Consider the following 19762-nt stretch of genomic DNA (forward strand, 5'->3'; position numbering starts at 1 on the left):
AATGTGGACAGTAATAGGAAGTTTTTTTGTTTTTTTTGCGGAACGGAATGCACATGGAGTACCCATTGAAATGAATGGTTCCGTATACGGTCCACAAAAAAAAAACGGAATGGAAACGGAATGAAAATATGTTTGTGTGCAAGAGGCCTGATCCTAGCGATATGCCATAAATGTCCCAGAGGGGAACGCCCCTTTAAGGGCTCATGCACACGACTGTATGCCCTCGGCATCATAGGCTACAATATGATATTATGAGTGCGGGACAATAGCCCTGCGGGCGGGCGGATGCGCGCAGTATCATAGTAACCGCGCACGATGTACGCCGCTCCAGGACGTATGGCCCGCTCACGGACTGTATCTCTCGGAGGGCATACGGTCGTGTGCATGAGCCCAAGGGTCGGACAACCCCGGTGTGGCTTATTTGTAAGGAATGTAACAGGGCAGGACTAAAACCAACCAAATACTTCTTCCAATTTCTCAAAGGGGTTTTCCAGGATTTACTCATTAATTTATTTTTAAGTCATCAAAGGGGAAGTCCTGGAAACACTGTGGCCACAAGCAAAGAGATAGTAAAGCTGAGTGCAGGGTCTGAGCATGACAAAGAGAGAGCCCCCGTGTCAGGCCCCGCCCCTCTCCTCAGGGGGAGGCCGCCGCTGTACGCCCGGGCACAGGGGCCACGAGGACGCCGCAGCAGCATCAGAACCAAGGTCAGCGGCTCAGCAGGGTCGCGTGACGCGTCACTTCCGCTGGAAAGCACCGCCCCCGGACACGTGACCCAAGCGTAGCCCCTGACAACGGCTGCGGTTCGTTTTTGTGCAGGGAGGGCGGAGATGGAGACCGCATAGAGCGCACCGCGTCCTGTCCCGCTGCTGGAGACGAGGGAGGATGCTGAGGGTCGTAGTCCCACACTACCAAAAGAGTTCGAAGAACGCTGTGAACTTCTGTAAGTCTTCTGCTAGAATGCTGGGGCTTGTAGTCCTTGAGTTAGAACAATGGGACTTGTAGTCCTTCTCGAGTTAGAATGCTGGGGCTTGTAGTCCTTTTGTTAGAATGCTAGGACTTGTAGTCCTTCTTGTGTAACAATGCAGGGACTTGTAGTTCTGTAAATGATGCTGGGGCTTGTAGTCCTTCTTGTGTTAGAATGCTGGGGCTTGTAGTCCTTCTTGTGTTAGCATGCTGGGGCTTGTAGTCCTTCTTGTGTTAGCATGCTGGGGCTTGTAGTCCTTCTTGTGTTAGCATGCTGGGGCTTGTAGTCCTTGTGTTAGCATGCTGGGGCTTGTAGTCCTTCTTGTGTTAGCATGCTGGGGCTTGTAGTCCTTCTTGTGTTAGCATGCTGGGGCTTGTAGTCCTTCTTGTGTTAGCATGCTGGGGCTTGTAGTCCTTCTTGTGTTAGCATGCTGGGGCTTGTAGTCCTTCTTGTGTTAGCATGCTGGGGCTTGTAGTCCTTATTGTGTTAGAATGCTGGGGCTTGTAGTCCTTATTGTGTTAGTTTGCTGGGGCTTGTAGTTCTTGTGTTACAATGCAGGGACTTGTAGTTCTGTAACTGATGTTGGGTCTGGTAGTCCTTGTGTTAGAATGCTGGGACTTGTAGTGCTGTGAATCTTGTGTCTTTGGATAGGGTTGTATACAGTGATATGAGACCCCTTTAGGGTTGTATCTGCACCTGTGGTTAGGGCTCCTGCCCTCCGGGGTCCCTGTAGATAAAACAGGAGCCCCTGGAGGAGGAGATTTATCAAGATTGATGTAAAGTAGATCGGCTTAGTTGCCCATAGCGACTAATAATCTTCCACCTTTCATTTTTCAGAGCTCCTATGGAAAATGAAAGAATCAATCTGATTGGTTGCCATTGTAAGGCCTCTCTCACACGAGTGATACGGATTGTGTCCGGATCTGTTCAGGAACAATGGTTTTGCAAGTTTAGTCCGTTTTGTCTGCGATTGCGTTCAGTGTTTCAGCTTTTTCCGTGCGGGTGCGATCAGTTTGTGATTAGTGTTGAGCAAACTTGTGTTTTAAGTTCGGTGTCTAAAGTTCGGGCTATCGAAGAATCGCGTTATGGATTCCGCGACCCCGGACGATAACGGAATTTAGAATCCATAACGCGATTCTTCGATAACCCGAACTTTAGACGCCGAACTTAAAAGACAAGTTTGCTCAACACTGTTTGTGATGCGTTTGTCACGCATGTGAAAAAATAAACAAAAACAGAGGAATAACAATCTACATCTCCCAGCAACCATCGGTAAAAAACGCATTCTATGCGGAAGCCCCATTCACTTCTATGGAAGCAGGGCTGCGTGAAAAACGGAGAAGGTAGAACATGCCGCCATTTTTATTTCTTTTCCTGAACGCAGAGATAATGCGTGAAAAACGTCCTGTGCACCGACCCCTTGAAATGAGTGGGTCAGGGTTCAGTCTGGATGCGAGGCGCTCGCTTTACGTTCGCTCATGTGAAAGTCGCCTTAATCGGTCAGCGTTCAGTCCGGAAGCTGTTTTCAACATGGCCGGCGACTGCTCTTAAAAACTGCTTGTGTGCATGAGCCCTAAAGCTGGCCGTACACATGCGAACTGGGCCCGGCCGAACCGGAGTATCATACAGAACACGGAGAGAACATACAGAGGTTGTCTGAAGCCGGGACCTCAGAGCAGCAAGGTGCTGCCCACTAGTGGATGAGATTTTCACGACACGCCGTGCGGTCATCCTGCATGTGGATTTCACGCTTTGCAGTGCAGCATTTCCACAACGCAGTCCATAGTGGACCTGCCACATGTGGCTGTATCCTTATGGCCTCCTTCACATGTCCATTAGGAGATCTGGCGGGCTGTTCCGACACACTGACTGCAGTGAGGTCCGGCGGTATTCTGACCGTTTTCGTTTTTTGGAATAAATGCTGCGTTTCGGCTGGAAAAAAAAAAAACATTGCGTGCGACAGCAGGCATTTGCGCCAGATCTCCTAAATAGAGATGTGGACCAGGCCTAAGACAACTTCTGCCCGATCTGTAGGATTGGGGATGAGTGTCTGACCAGTGGGGGTCCAACCGCTGAGGTGCAAAAACGGGGGGACCCGTCACTCCCCTTTGATTGGAGCGGCAGTCACTCATTCAACCCTATGGGGCTGCTGGAGAGAGCCGAGCACTTGGCGGTCTCTGGCAGCCCCTAGAGCAGGAGCCGTAGTGACCACCACTCCATTCAAATGGGGTAGGACGGGCCCCCGTTCTCGTAATCGCCGGGGTCCCCAGCTGTCGGAACTTATCCCCTATCCTGTGGGCTGAGGATACGTTTTTGTAATGGAACAATCCCATTAAAGGGGTTGTCAGACACTAGAAGAATGTACAGGGCGGTCAGAGAGGGTTGTGCAGGATAAGGAAAGGCTGCTTTCTTACAGAAAGTGCGCCACACCTGTCTATAGGTTGTGTGCGGTATTGCAGCTGTGCTTCATTGAAGTGAATGGGGCTGAGCTGCAATACCGCTCACAGCCTGTGTGCACGTGACCGCTGCCAGCCAATCCGTGTCCCCAGCCGTGACATTCGCGGTAGATTTTTTTTGACAGGCAGCAGAGCTCCTGCGTGACCACATTCACCGTGGTGTGACTGGTAGCGTGGCAGTTTCCTATGGATACATACAGTAATTAGTGGGTTTATAATCTTCAGCCCAGAGATAACGTTGGCTGTAATCCCGTATCTGTGGCGGTGTTCATCCCTCCTGAGCCGGTAATGGCGCCCGCATGATCTATGGGAGGTTATCCGAGACCCTGTGGAATTATTTAGCGGCGCGCCCCCGGAGCCGCACTAACCTTGAGTTGTGATGTCCGCGAGACTCGTCTTTTAATTAAATCTCATTGATTCTAGGAATCGCTGGGAAGCGAATTGTCTATTTAAGATGTAATTTTCCGCATTTCATTGACCTGATTATCCAGTTACCACTGAAGAAACCTGATCACCGGCAAGGAGCGGGAATTGGTCGTCTAAGGCTCCATTCACACATCAGTGTTCCACGTGTTCTCCACGGACAGCACACGTACCCATTCATTTTAATATTCACACATCAGTTTTTACCACGGTCCGTGTTCTTAGCGCGGATGCATGCTCTATTTTATCCGTGTTCACAGATCCTGCACGCCCATTATAGTTTACGGGTCCCCAGGACAGGAAACCTGCAGCATATAAGGGTGGAGCCACTCTCCCGCCTCAGTGAGGTTTCCTGTCCTGGTGCGGGAGCCTGCAGTTCAGTGTGTCCTGACCTGGAAGCCCTGGTAGATACTGGAGGGTCAGTGACAACTATTCCTTGTTACCTGCCTTAAAGATTCCTCCCCCATAGGTGTGGGGTTGAAGGAATATGTGAAAGCGGCGATGATCGGGAGTCCGCAGAAGGTGTCGGTCCCTCAGGTGAGGAGGACCGCACCACCGTGGAGAGTGTGGCCAGAAGGCCCCAGCGTAAGCGCAGACCAGCCAGGACGCCACAGGACGCAGGCGCGCTCTGATGGCGTCATACCGGAAGTCCATGCGTTCCACGGCCATGCGCTTCCGGTCAGGTGACCGGAAGTTCGGCATTCCCGGCTTCTTTTAAAAGTTATCAGGTATGGCAGCGATCCGGACGTTTCAGTCTTCTGCGGCTGCGTTCAGGGTGTCGGAGGGAAGGTGATAGACGGCAGAAGTTCTGTCCCAAGTGGTGTCCGTGGCGTGGTGGGTCTGCAGGATACAGTGGATCTCTCAGGTGAGAGGGGCACTCTGGTGGCATATGGTAACTATTTGCAATGTTGATTGTATGCAGGGTTACCTACTATTATGGAAGAGGAAAGGAGACATTGAGATCCTGCCGCCGGTATTGTGAGTTCTAATGTTTGGTCCTTAAAGGGTTAAGGCTGTTTCCTTAGATATGGGTATGTTTCCTTTTCTTAGACTGCGCCTAAAAAAGTGGTGGCCAAGAAAAAGAATAAGCAATGCCCTATCTGCAAATGCCCGCTGACATCTTCATACGCTAAGAAGCTCTGTCAGCAGTGCATTGAAAAACCGGTGGCGGAAGAGACTCCGGGTATTCTGAAGGATTTGAAGTCTCTTATGTCCGAAGTTAAAGTGTCCCTGAAAGCTGGTAGAAAGAGGAGAAGAGCGGTGAGGCAGGAGTCGGATGTGGAGTCAGAAGACAGCGAGTCTCATTCTGTGGATGGGGACTCTGATGATTCCTCCTCTTCAGAGGATGAAGCGAGAGAAAGGAAGTTCCTATTTCCAGCGGAAGATACGGACAAATTACTAAAAGTTATTCGATCTACCCTGGTGTTAGAGGACACCAGGGAGGATAGATCAGTGGAGGATTCCGTATTTGAGGGTCTTAGGGAAAGGAAGCGTAGATGTTTCCCTGTTCATAAATCTATTTTAGCGGTAATAGAGAAAGAATGGAAAAAGCCAGATAAGAAGCCATTTATTTCAAAGACCTTTAAACGAAAGTACCCCTTTGAGGAAGAAGCATCTACATCCTGGGATAAAGCCCCAAGACTTGATGTAGCTATTTCAAAAATTTCTAAGAGATCCTCCTTGCCTTTTGAGGATATGGGGTTTTTAAGAGACCCTTTAGATAAGAGAATAGATTCTTCACTTAAAAATACTTGGGAGTCTTCTGCGGCTGCATTCAGGCTTAGTATAGCCGCCACAGTAGCCGCGAGGTCAATGTCTCTATGGCTGGATAGACTGGAGGGGCAGATCAGGGACAGGTGTCCTAGGGAGCAGTTGTTAGCGTCCATACCTACTTTCCAAAAGGCTGCAGACTTTATGGTGGATGCGGTGAGACTGGAAGCCAGAGCCGCATCCCTTTCTAATTCTGCACGCCGGGCCTTGTGGCTTAAAAATTGGAAAGGAGGAGATATGCCTTCGATACTGAGGCTATGTGGCATTCCCTGTGACGGCCAATTTCTTTTTGGGTCAGAACTAGACTCTTTGCTTGAAAAGGCTGCAGATAGAAAGAAGAAATTTCCTCAGGAGTCCTTCACCCAGTTTAAGCAGTATAAACAGCCCTTTCGGAACCCGTCCAGATTTTAGAATAAAAAGCAGACGGGAGATGGAGAGCAGGGAGCAAGGCCTAGTTTTGGGAATAAGGGGTTTTTGTTCAGAAAAACAGGGAAAGCAATGACGCCAAGATCCCAGTAGGAGGAAGATTAAAGTTCTTCCTTCCTGCTTGGGAGAAGATTGCAGGAAAATGGCTGGTCGGACTTCTGCAGGAAGGGCTAAAATTGGAATTCTTGAAATATCCCGCAGAAAGATTTGTGATCTCAAGATCTTCTCTCGCAATAATGCAAGAAATAAAAAAAAATAACAAACAAAAAGGTGTTGATTCCTGTCCCAGAGTTAGAGCTAGGGAGAGGTTTCTATTCTACTCTGTTCCTAGTGAAGAAACCAGATGGGTCATACCGGACGATTATAAATCTAAAGCACCTGAACAAATTTCTGAGGGCCAGAAAATTCAAAATGGAGACTATCAGGTCAGCAATCTATCTTTTATCTCCAGGATGCCATATGGCGGTTCTGGATTTAAAGGATGCCTACCATCATATCCCAATACATCCAGACCACCAGAGATTCCTCAGGGTGGCTGTAAAAACAGATTCCGGTGTTCTTCACCTTCAGCCTCTCTATGGCGCCTCGGATCTTTACCAAGGTAGTGGCAGAGATGGCTTCCTTCATCAGAAAGGCATGAACGTGATGTTCTCCTTACCTGGACAATTTTCTGGTGGTGGCCGAGTCTCGGGAGACGTGTGTCAGGGCGCTGAATCGGGTGATGGAGGTACTTCAGTCCCTAGGATGGTTATTGAACTTCCAGAAGTCCAGGATGCAGCCATCAACAAGTCAGGTTTTCTTGGGTCTGGTATTGAATTCCAGACAGGAGAGAACTTTCCTCACAGTGGAGAAAGTTGCCGGGGTTCAGGAGGTAGTTCAGAGGGTTCAGTCAGGAGAGGCCCTGTCCATAAGGAAAGCTATGTCCCTTTTGGGAGTTCTGACGTCTTGTATACCAGCAGTCCAGTGGGCTCAAAGGCACTCTCGGCAACTACAGGGAGAGATTCTGGCTGCCATGAAACGGGCAGGGACGTCCCTGGAGTCGATTTATAAGATCTAACGCTTTCATCCCTGAACTGGTGGAAGGAAGCAGAGAATTTGACTCGGGGAGTTCCCTGGTCCTTTCCGGAACCAGTAGTAGTAACTACAGACACCAGCCCCTGGGGATGGGGGGCTCGTGTGGAGGATCAGATTTTCCAGTGAGAATGGTCCCAGGGTCAGAGACATTTTTCTTCAAATCGGAAAGAGCTACGGGCGGTCTTACTAGCTTTGAGAGCAGCTCTACCAATGATCCAGAACAGGCATGTGAGTGTAATGTCCGACAATCGGGCGGTCATCACATACCTCAATCATCAGGGAGGAATCAGGTCAGATTCCTTACGGAGGGAGACGGAGTGGATTTTCGAAGAAATAGAAGGGAGAGTTCTCCATCTCTCAGCCATTCACATAAGAGTCGTCAAGAATTCTCAAGCAGATTTCTTGAGTTGCCACAGGTTACGTCAGGGGGAATGTTTTTTTCCCAGATAGTGGATTTATGGGGTCTTCCATCAGTAGACATGTTCGCCACAAGGGAAAACAGGAAGGTCGAAAAGTTATTTTCCCTCAGTCCAAGGGAGTACCTGTCTGGAGTGGATGCCTTCCTCCAGAGATGGGACTTCCCTCTAGGATATGCCTTTCCCCCTTTACAGTTAATTCCACTAGTGATAAGGAAGATCAGGTACGAGGAAGCGAGAGTGATTCTAATAGCGCCCTTCTGGCCGAAGAGGGTATGGTTTTCCCTTTTGAGAGCCATGTCAGTTTCAGACCCATGGATTCTGCCAGGGATCCCAAACCTGTTGTCACAGGGTCCAGTGTTCCACCCGGAGGTAGAGTTTTGAATTTGAAAGGTCATTTTTAGCTACTCAGGGATTCTCAAGGGAAGTTGTTTCTACTCTGATGAAAATCCATAGAACAGATTTGTCGGGCAGCTACCTGGTCTTCTCCGTCCACTTTCTATAAGCACTATAGGCTTCAGCTGGATTCTATTTCTGACCTACTCTTTGGCACAAAGGTCTTGGGCACTGTCACCCACCCTGAGGATGATTTCGGAAATCTCTCTCTAAGGTGCTGTCGTGGGGGAGGGGAAAAATGATGATTACACTTACCGGTAATCGGATTTTCCTGACCCCACGACAGCACCTCTTTATTCCCTCCCTTTTGGTGTGGGGCTGTGTGTTCACAGGTGTCGAAAAAAAATAAAAAAGTGTATATATGTATAAGATTTAAACTAACGTAAGGGGGAGTCCCTCTCATGCTCTGGAAACTCACTGAGGCGGGAGAGTGGCTCCACCTTTTTGTGCTGCAGGTTACCTGTCCTGGAGACGGAGCCATCTCTCTAAGGTGCTGTCGTGGGGAGGGGAAAATCTGATTACCGGTAAGTGTAATCATCATTTTCAGCTGTGCAGGGTCAGTGAAACACGGATAGCAAAAAACTGACATGAGGATCCTACACGGAGGCATCACTGACCACCTTTGCACAGATTTAAGCACGGACGTGTGAATGGGGCTCAATCCAGAGTGATCTTCCGGAGATTAGTAAAGGTCCATTCACATGTCCGCACAATAGCTATGCCCAGATATGTGCCCCCCTCACCGTAGCAGTGTGATGTGTGACACTACATGCTGCTGCTGCTGTGGGGCTAGGGCCGTATTTAGAGTTGATGTTGCCCCCCCCCCCCCCACTGAAGTCCATATTTTTTAGATAGCTGACATGTGCGCTTATTTTTTAGATAGCTGACATGTGTTACATGTGCGCTTGGCAGCTGAAGACATCCGTGTTTGTCCCATGTTCATATGTGCCCGCATTGCTGAGAAATATTAAAGTTGTATTATATGCAAATGAGCCTCTAGGAGCAACAGGGGCGTTACGATTACTCCTAGAGGCTCCGCTCTCTCTGTAACGGCCGCGCCCTCTGCACTTTGACATGGCCCGGTATGATCACACTTTCACTGCCAGCGGCAGTTGCAAAGAAACTGGAGTCTCTAGGTGTAATGACAACGCCCCCGTTGCTCCTAGAGGCTCATTTGCATATATTAAAACATCATTTTTCTCAGCAATGCGGGCACATATGAACATGGGACCAACACAGATGCCTTCAGCTGCCAAGTGCACATGTAACAGGTCAGACAGTGTCACAGGTACAAAACTGCTGACAGATGCCCTTTAAAGCAGTTGTCCGGGTTCAGAGCTGAACCCAGACATATCCCCTTCTCCTCCCACTCTGCCCCTCTGACATTTCATACTCCAATGCTCCCCCTTGGCCTGTGCTGTAAAGGCAGCGCTAAAGCCTGTCCATTAGTGCCGGTGGGCACTGCTAGGGGGGGGGGCCCCCCCCCCCCCCAATTATAGTACCCGTACAGTGCCCTCAGTACTAATAAGGCACCCCTAATAGAAATAAGGCCAATCTATAAGGCACTACTATGGAGCCCTCAGTAGTAATGCCCGTCACCACTGCCCACAGTATTTGTCTGTTCAGCTTCTTCCCTGTGGGGTGACAGGGGAGCAGGGTCACTAGTGGGGTGACGGGAGGAGGGGGGAGCAGGGTCACCAGTGGGGTGACGGGAGGAGGGGGGAGCAGGGTCACCAGTGGGGTGACGGGAGGAGGGGGGAGCAGGGTCACCAGTGGGGTGACGGGAGGAGGGGGGAGCAGGGTCACCAGTGGGGTGACGGGAGGAGGGGGGAGCAGGGTCACCAGTGGGGTGACGGGAGGAGGGGGGAGCAGGGTCACCAGTGGGGTGACGGGAGGAGGGGGGAGCAGGGTCACCAGGGACCAGTCACATGAGTCTGCGGCTCCTTACCTCTCCAGCGGCCCTGTCATGTTTCCCAAGGTCCTCGGGCAGCGCGCCCCACTCTCCTTACAACAGCCACCCCCGGGAGCTGTCCCCTCCTCCTTTCAGCTCCCGCCGGCTTCCCCTGCTGCGCCTTTACCAACCAATAACAAAGCTCCTTGCTGTAAGGTTTGCTATTGCTTATTTCAGGCACAGGCAGCATCGCTGCGCTGCCTGCGCCGTTCACAGCGTGCCCTATGCTGATGAATGTGCGAGAAATGTCTAGGGCGTATTGGTACACCTTAGACTTTTTCCATGGAATAAAATGGCCTGAACATGCGTCTGTGACGCTTCTACAGGCGTTATTGCGACCTCTGCCCACCAGTCTTCTATAACATACATTCCCATGTAAATAACTTAAATTCCCTTCTTCAGTCCCTCGAACACATAGTCCCATGTAAATAACATTACTCCGTTACTGATAATACAACCGTCTGCATCCGTTATGAAACGGATCCAGTTGTATTATCTGTAACATAGCCAAGACGGATCTGTCATGAACATTCTCTGACACTATCGAAAACTGATCCGTCCCCATTGAATTGCAATTGCATTGTGGGTCATGACGGATCAGTTTTGCTCCGCATCCCAGGACGGAAAGCAAACTGCAACATGCTGCGGTTTGCTCTCCGGTATGGGAACGGAACGGAATGCATTTTGGAGGGTTCTGTTCTGTTACGTTTTGTCCCCATTGACAATGAATGTGGACAAAACGGAAGCGTTTTTCTCCGGTATTGAGCCCCTATGACGGATCTCAATACCGGAAAATATTAACGCTAGTGTGAAAGTAGCCTTACCCTCCAGTCCTCTATAATATCCAGTCCTATGTAAATAACACCAGTCATCTCTCCCCAATCTTCTGTAACATACAGTCCCGTGTAACTGACACCCCTCCCCTCAGCCCTCTAACATACAGTCCCAGTTACGTAACATATTTCCCTCCCACTAGGGAGGGAGGGAGGAGGTATAATGGGGAGAACCACATCTCCCAGCATTTCTCTGGCACTTACATTCATTCCATGGCATCACAGGTCTCCCCTGCTGAGCTGCCTCTTTCTGCACTGGTCACATGACAGTGACCTCATCACAGGTCCTACCTCCACTTCCACTGCTGAAAAGATCACATGACTATGATGTCATTGCAGGTCCTTCAGCTATGGAGGATAGGCTGAATGGGCAGCAGATTCACAGTAAGGCTCCATTTACAGGTCCGCAATTTCATTCCACTTTTGCGGAACGGACTTGCGGACCCATTCATTTCTATGGGTCTGCATTTCCGTTCCCGAAAAAAAAAAATAGAACATGTCCTATTCTTGTCCGCAATTGCGGACAAGAAAAGGCATATTCTATTAGTGCCGGCGATGTGCGGTCCGCAAAATGCAGAACGCACATTGCCGGTGTCAGTGTTTTGTGGATCCGCAAAACACACTACGGACGTGTGAATGGAGCCTAAGTCCTAATCAGGGCCCACCACCACCCCAAGATTACCAGGTTACCCTGTTGGCAGAGTAAGGCAGGGAACAAAATAATAAAATAAATTAAAAAACAAACACCTCAGCTGGCACTGGGAAGGGCCCCCTCTCTCTGGGCCCCTGTGCAGCTGAACCAGCTGCACAGGCGATATGTCCACCCCTGGATTCGCCATGGTCCATGTCCAGCCTACGAGCCCGACTCTTCTTCTAGATAATAGCGTTTGTCTTCAGAAAATGACATCACGGTTGCAGCTTTATTAATGTCCTCCAGCCATAAAGGTAGTAATTTAATAAGTAGACAGACAAGAGCAACGTCTGGAGCATGAAATAAAAAAAAATAAATGACAACGTAGTCATCCTAACTGGGAGACACCCATTAATCAGACAAGCCATCTGGAGCTCTGGTCATCAGGCTGTCTTATCCATGCTGGGAGGTTGCCTGGAGAGACACGCCGATCAGCCACCACATTAAATTACTGATGAGTGGAGAACATTGATTGTCTTGTGACAGCGGCACTTTACGAAGGCAGCAAGTCGGTTCTTGAAGGTGAGAACAGGAAAAATCGGCGAGAGTAAGGCTCCTTTCACACGGGCGAGAATTTGGCGCGGGTGCAATGCGTGAGGTAAACACATTGCTCCCGCACTGAATCCGGACCCATTTACTTCAATGGGGCTGTGCAGAGGAGCGGTGATTTTGACGCATCACTTGTGCGTTGTGTGAAAATCTCAGCATGTTCTATATTGTTCGTTTTTCACGCAACGCAGGCCCCATAGAAGTGAATGGGGCTGCGTGAAAATCGCAAGCAAGTGTGGATGCGGTGCGATTTTCACGCATGGTTGCTAGGTGATGATCGGGATGAGGACCCAATCTTTATTATTTTCCCTTATAACATGGTTATAAAGGGAAAATAATAATCTTCTTAATACAGAATGTTAATGTAAATTAGGGATGGAGGGGTTAAAAAAAAAAAAAAAAAAAATTTATCTCGCCTCATCCACTTGTTCGCGAAGCCCGGCTTCTCTTCTTTCTTGAGGACCTGGGAGGAAAAGGACCTTTGGTGACGTCACTGCGCTCATCACATGATCAATAACCATGGTGACTACACAATAGGCAGCTGGCTTTAAGGATATGACTGTGTAAATTTTGTCAAGCCATGTTGTCTGTCTCTCTCTCTTCCCCACCCCACAATTTTCCAAAATCTTCAGACATAACGGATACATGGGAGATTTGCATGCAAAAAAGAAAAGGAAAGTGGTTGAGATTTTAAGAACTCTCATCCACTTGGTGAAAAAAAACAGCATAAATTTATAGCCACAACAGATTTCGCCCTTTGTGGTGTATAGCGTAAAAATCTGCAGTGGCCAAAAAAATAATTAAAGTTCAAGTAAATGGAACAGATTTCCAGTAGCAGATATTTCTGCCACTAAATCTGACGTGGGTGATGGGCTCATGCATACAACCGTATGTTCGGTCCGATCCACATTTTTTGAGGATCAGACCCATTAGATTCAATGGGACCACAAAAGAAGCGGAGAGTATACCGTGCGCTATCCGTATGTCTGTTCCACAGTCCCCGCTAAAAAGACAGAACACGTCCTATTCTTATCCATTTTGCGGACAAGGATAGGACATTTCTACAGGAGTTAAAAAAAGAAAATGGCGGCATGCACTCGGCTGGGACCCGCGGATTGCATACCCAAAATGGATCCGGTCGTGTGCACGAGGCTTGAGTGTGACCGGAGTGGTTCCATGTTTCTGATTTTCTATTGCAGATGCGGCGCTGATCAATGGCTATCCAAGTTAATGATTCACTGCTGGAAACGGTACAAGAACTGGAAGAATTTCCTCAAAAAGTCTGCTCTCCTCGGGAAGAGAAATGGGAGAAGGAGCTGACAGAAGCATTGATGGAGGTCAGCGAGAAGATGCTTGAAGACGATCAGAAGGCCACAGCGTGGGTGATAGGAACAGGATGGGAAGAAGCTGTGAGTACCTCATATTTCCCTGTGTCACTGCTTAGGCGAAGGCTACTTTTACAGGTGCAACCCCTCGATCTCAGCTGCTCTGATCCGTGAGACGACATGGAGATGCCTAGGTATTTAACGATTTTAATGTGAATTTAAAACCAAAAAACTGAGACATGCAGTATCATGATGAGCCAATAGTTTCATCTCAACCAGAGTTCTTCACTTGCAAGGGGTCGTCCTCCCCACTTGATTGACATGGCTGAACATCTCACCTGGCCCTGACAATCTTGCATCTGTGGCTCTGCTTCCACCTTCTACACTTCCGGGAAGCAGAGCAGCAGCACGAGATTGTCAGGGCTGGGTGAGATGTCCAGCTTTAGGAAGGAGCTTCTTCAGCAGTGGGGTCAGCTCTTCACAGGTGAAGAACTCTTGTGGAAAGGACAGATAGATTTGCTGCTCTCTAATGCAGTACTTTGGTCCATGGTGCAGACCAAACATGCCCATTAAAGTCCATTGGTCAGTGGTTATTACAGCCCATAGGTAGGAGAGGATCTGGAAAATCCCGATTTCAGGCTAGATGTGCACATGGAAAACGGCCGACACACAAAGGGAAAAAAAAAAAAATATGGACCCTTCACAGATGACAAACTCACAATTTTTTTGGGGGGAGCAGACATGTTGATCTTTGCTCAGTTTAGTTGCACTAGGTGCTAAAATGTGCCCCTATTGCAGTCATGCAAAAATGGCAAGTCTTGAACTCCTGTAGTTCTACCATAGATTTAGCACCTCGATCACTATAGAAGGCAGTAGGCCTAAGACTGAGTTTATAGAAGTGTGTTTGGTCTGGGAAACACACTGTGTGATGGCTGCATTTCCTAGACCGAACTCCGCATTATAATGATGCTGCGTGTTCATATCTGACTTTGGCTCTACGGTACACAATGACCCGCGGTCAGAGAGGAACTGACAGCAAGTCATGATGCTACGAGTTCTGGTCGGAGGAGCAGTGTATGGTCCAGGAAATGCAGCCATCACAAGGCGCGTGCATCCCAGGCATTTAAAATGGGCCCAATGATTTCAATGGGGTCTGTCTGGCCACGACGTGTCCTATTTTTGACTGACACGTGAATAGCCCTATAGGCTTTAATTGGCTCTAAAGACGGCCGTCACACGGTCATTTTTCACCATCGTGTTAAGGTCTCATTCAGGTGGCCACAAGTTAGCATTTGTATTACAGTTCCTGCCCGACCACAGGTCTAATGATCCAAACCGGCATGGTAGATCCCCATGGTGCTGTTAGTTGGGTCATTAGACCTGCGGTTGTAATGCAAACAGTAAAATGCGTTCTCGTTACGGCCGTACGGTTAGTGCCATGTGAATGCAGTCTTGCTTCCCTTTCTCATGCCATCATACAGAAGGCCTAACATGGATTGGCACCTGATGGATGCCTTAGTAATGTACAATTACATGCTCATTTCCCTTTGAATCCAGCGTAGCGCAAAAAAATTTATGCTTTGTGGTTTCTACTTTTGCAGGTGTGCGGCTGGGGTCCAGCTTCAGCAACGGCGTGTCTGCACCCCCTAAAGAAACAGAAGAAGCTTAAAACTGGGGAGACCACAGACTGTATCTTATGCCTAGACCTGCACTTCATACCCGAGAGTAAAGACACGGCTGCAGAAACTAAACCCAGCGCAGTGACCAACCAGAAGTCAATGAGTGAGACGAGCCTCAGGGATCATGTCCCACTCCCTGCAGAGATGGACTTGGACTCCGACTTTACAAGTGACCGACCTTTCACTGCCGCGGTTTCCAAGACAGAAACCTGTGGCGAGATGTCCACTGGAGAACCAAGACAGAACAAGGAGAAGACTTTACAGAGGAACTCTTCACCATTTGCCGGGAGAGCCATTCCTATTTGTACCAACTGTTACAACGCAAAGGCAATGTTTAACACGCCCATCTTACTGCCACCGCTGAAAGCTTCCCCTGGAAACGGGCACGCGGAGCAGATGGCACGAAGGAAAGAGATTCTGCTCCAGCAGCTGGAAAAGCTTCCTTCAAAGGGATTTATGGGCAATTCCCTGACCGGCCAAGTTCTCCAGAACATTGACCTAAGGGTAGAGCGGAAGCTTCTCGAAGCCATGAGTGACCTTCCTCCAGAGCAGCTAAGACTACCCGAACCACTGTCCTTCATCACCTCCTGCACACCAAAAACACCGCTCAAGGATGCCGAGCGTTTGCACTGGCAGTACTCGTTACTAGCCCAGAAGTCTACTGCCGCAAACGGCAACTCTGTAAAACACGCCGCCAACTCCACCCCGGTGGGCTTCCTCCACACTAGAGCAACACAGAACAAGCGAAATATCCGCCAAGACCTGAAAAACCTCAATGATTCTAAAGTTAGAAGAGCAAAATCCGGCACCAGCCACGTACCTGACACAGTGTTACCTGCTTTAACTGTTACCAGAGTAGAAATACCCATCAAAATGAAACTGTGCTAATAATGATAGTAACGTAATACAAGTCACATTTGTAACCAGCTACCTCTATTAATACTACATGTTACCTGGTGCCAATAAACCCTGGGGAGAAAACAAAAAATCTCTGGACTATATTCATTATGAGGAAGAAAAAATAAATAAATCTATGAAAATTCCTAATATTAGAGGAAGGGCTAGGGCTCATACACACAGGGCAGATTCATCTGTACTTTGCATGACTTAAAGGGCTTCTGTCACCCCGCAAAATATTTTTTTTTGGATAGTTACATTCCTTATAGCGCGATATAGGAGAATATAATGGTATTACTTACTTTCATGCGGCCGTTTCTTTAGAAAACGAAGTTTTATAATATGTAAATGCGGTCTCTACCAGCAAGTAGGGCATCTACTTGCTGGTAGCCGCAGCAGAAATCCGCCCCCTCGCCGTGTTGATTGACAGGGCCAGCCGTGATCTCCTCCTCCGGCCGGCCCTGTCAGTAGTTCAAAAATCGCGCGCCTCTGTTCAATCGGCGCAGGCGCTCTGAGATGAGGAGGCTCGTCTCCTCAGAACTCCCTCAGTGCGCCGATGACGTCTTCTCTTTCGGTGATGTCATCGGCGCAGGCGCACTGAGGGAGTGCTGAGGAGACGAGCCTCCTCATCTGAGAGCGCCTGCGCCGATTGAACAGAGGCGCGCGATTTTTGAACTACTGACAGGGCCGGCCGGAGGAGGAGGAGATCGCGGCTGGCCCTGTCAATCAACACGGCGAGGGGGCGGTTTTCTGCTGCGGCTACCAGCAAGTAGATGCCCTACTTGCTGGTAGAGACCGCATTTTCATATTATAAAACTTCGTTTTCTAAAAGAAACGGCCGCATGAAAGTAAGTAATACCATTATATTCTCCTATATCGCGCTATAAGGAATGTAACTATCCAAAAAAAAAAAAATATGACTTTTGCGGGGTGACAGAAGCCCTTTAAAGGGAAACTGTCATTTGCTATGGGGCTGCTAAACTATCCTCATGCTGTGCAGCTAAATGCACTGAAAATGCGCACCGTAGATCACGTACATTGTATTCTATGAGAATTTGAAATACTCATGTACACAATGCAGATTTTAAAATCAGCAGCATATCAATTTATTTTATTTGTCCATCCTATGCATTCAGTTGGCATACGTTTTGCCGGATCCAGCAGGCAGTTCCGGCGACGGAACTGCCTGCCGGATTCCTCTGCCGCAAGTGTGAAAGTAGCCTTAGAGTAATCACAAAAAAACTAAAATAATGTTTTTCTTTATAAAAAAAAAATTCATAAGCCCACCAGTGCTACCATCTCCCCCTCCTAGCCATGTCCTCAGCACCAGTGAAATAAAATACATACGGTACATCTCCTGTAGGGTGTCAGGAGAACAGTGCAGCGCGGAGCAGGCTGGCGGGTGACCACGGAGCGGTGAGTAATAGCAAGAGCTTCACTCACGCTCTGGTCACATGACACAAACGAATCCTGCATCGAGGATTTTGTGTGACGAATTAGGCTAAGTCTACACGACAACATTTGTGGCGCGACATTTTGTTGCACTAATGTCGCGCAACAATTTTTATAATGGCAGTCTATGGTGTCGCATTCGAGATGGATTTTTCTGCGAAAGTTGCGTCGCAGTGCGACACCATAGACTGCCATTATAAAAATTGTCGCACGACATTAGTGCTACAAATGTTGCAGTGTAGTTGTGCTCTGTCGCGCGACAAATGTCGTCATGTAAACGTAGCCTTACTCGATTCAATCGAGTAATCGTTTCAGCCCTACCCTGCATGATAAATTATAGCATTGGTTGCTAAGCAATACCAGTTTTCTGTAGTTTTCTCACCCCCCCTCTTAATAAAGCGTTTTGAAAGGGAAAAAAGAGGGGTTTTGCATTAGTGTTTTTTCTTATATTGGTCTCACAAGGTGACATGTACATGTTACTATTTGATGGCTTACATAATACACCGCACTGTGTAGTGCAATGTATTATGCTCAGACAGCATGAGGCTCATGTCCATGACAGCCCTTTGTTACATCATCCTGCTGCCATGGCAACCCATCAGCTCCCCGCAATAGCACGGCAGAGGGGGCTAGCTGTGATCCTAGTCACTGTAGCAGAGTGTCAGCTGTACTGTGTAGACTCAGTGCCATACCCCACACAAATTTTGGAGGCATTTTTCATGCTTTTTTTTTTTTCTGGCATGTTTCAAGCCGTAGACTTTGATGTGATATCTGCCCGCAGTGTTTTTGGCAAAAATAAAAAATGGCATATTTAAATTTGTAAACACAGCTAAAAGTGCATCTGTCAGCAGATTTGTACCTATGACAATGGCTGACCTGTTACAGCTGAAGACATCTGTGTTGGTCCCATGTTCATATGTGCCCGCATTGCTGAGAAAAATGTTTTAATATATGCAAATGAGCCTCTAGGAGCAACAGGGGCGTTACCGTTACACCTAGAGGCTCTGCTCTCTCTGCAACTACCACGCCCTCTGCACTTTGATTGACGGGACCAGGGAGTGTAAAGGTCATCACACCTGGCCCTGTCAAAGTGGAGAGGGCGCCCCTGTTGCTCCTAGAAGCTTATTTGCATATAATAAAATCATTTCTCTCAGCAATGCGGGCACGTATGAACATGGGACCAACACGGATGTCTTCAGCTGCCAAGTGCACATGTAACAGGTCAGCCGGTGTCATAGGGACAAATCTGCTGACAGATGCCCTTTAAGGCACCATCCGCACAGCGCTGTTCTCAACCAGAGGCCGCGCTGCCCTTCATGCTGCAGATTATATCAGTAGTTGTGCTAATAAAGGGCATGTCCTTTCTCAATGCGGTCGTGGCCGTAAACCTTGGCCACCCATCGAAAGCTATGGAAGGGAGAATCAGCAGAAAATTTCCGATGTCATTGTGAACAGCAGCTGCCTGGTGGCTGCAATAAAGGTGTTGCCAAGCAAACAATTTTTTTTTAAAAAAATTTTTTTAAAGAATATTAAACTTTTGATTTAGTTTTTGGTCAAAAGTCCTAATAACACTTTTTGTAATATACTTTATAAAAATTTTTTTTTGTATTTTTAATATACTTTTCCCTCCCAGTGCGCTTAAAACCAACTTTTCTGTACACCGCTGACTTCTCAACAGAGTTCGGAGTACACATTTTCTCTCGAGTATGGGCCGGAGCGCATATTGCTGCTCCTGCCGGTACTCTCTCCCCCCCCCCCCCCCCCCCCCCCCTGCAGGTTTACTGGATACTGGCATAGCACATAGGTACCCTCTACCCATGTGCTATGCCAGGATTAGCTGAGCGGCTCCTGCCTGCTTGGCTAAACTAAGAGCTGACATGCAGGACTTTTAGCTTAGTGAAGCAGGTACAGGTAGGAGCCGCCCCGCTCAGCTAATCCTGGAATAGCACATGGGTACAGGGTACATGTGCTATGCCAGCAATTAGTAAGCCAATGAGCGCTCCTGCCTGTATTCAGTGTTCTGCGGCCCCATTCATAAACTCCATACTCCGCTGGTGTACAGAAAAGTGGATTTTAAGCGCACAGGGAATGGTGCGTCTTAGGGAGGGAAAAGTCAATTAAAAATTTAAGGCTACTTTCAGACTTGCGGCAGAGTGATCCGGCAATCTGCATGCAAACTGACAGCATTTGTAGACGGATCCAGATGCGGATCCGTCTTACAAATGCATTGCAAGAACAGATCCGTCTCTCCGGATGTCATCCGGAGAAACGGATCAGTTATATATTTTTTCCACATTTTTACCGGTCTGCGCAGACGGATCCGGCATTGCGGTATTTTTAATACATTTCAATGTAAATTAATGCCAGCATTCCGGCAACTGATCCGGAATTTTGTACGGAGATAATACCACAGCATACTGCGGTATTTCCTCAGTCCAAAACACTGTTCAGTGACTG

At 48.3% G+C, this 19762-nt stretch overlaps 1 protein-coding gene across 1 annotated transcript; it reads left to right on the forward strand.

Moving 5' to 3' along the window:
- The first annotated feature begins 825 nt into the window (after nucleotides 1-825).
- C10H16orf46 (chromosome 10 C16orf46 homolog) lies at nucleotides 826-15920 on the forward strand. Its single transcript, XM_040409752.1, has 3 exons — nucleotides 826-943; nucleotides 13152-13361; nucleotides 14879-15920. Exons 2-3 carry the CDS (start codon nucleotides 13167-13169, stop codon nucleotides 15842-15844), a joined length of 1161 nt encoding a protein of 386 aa, XP_040265686.1. The 5' UTR covers nucleotides 826-943; nucleotides 13152-13166; the 3' UTR covers nucleotides 15845-15920.
- Nucleotides 15921-19762: the final 3842 nt, after the last annotated feature.

The sequence above is a fragment of the Bufo bufo genome, chromosome 10, assembly GCF_905171765.1.
Source record: "Bufo bufo chromosome 10, aBufBuf1.1, whole genome shotgun sequence".
NCBI classification, from domain to species: domain Eukaryota; kingdom Metazoa; phylum Chordata; class Amphibia; order Anura; family Bufonidae; genus Bufo; species Bufo bufo.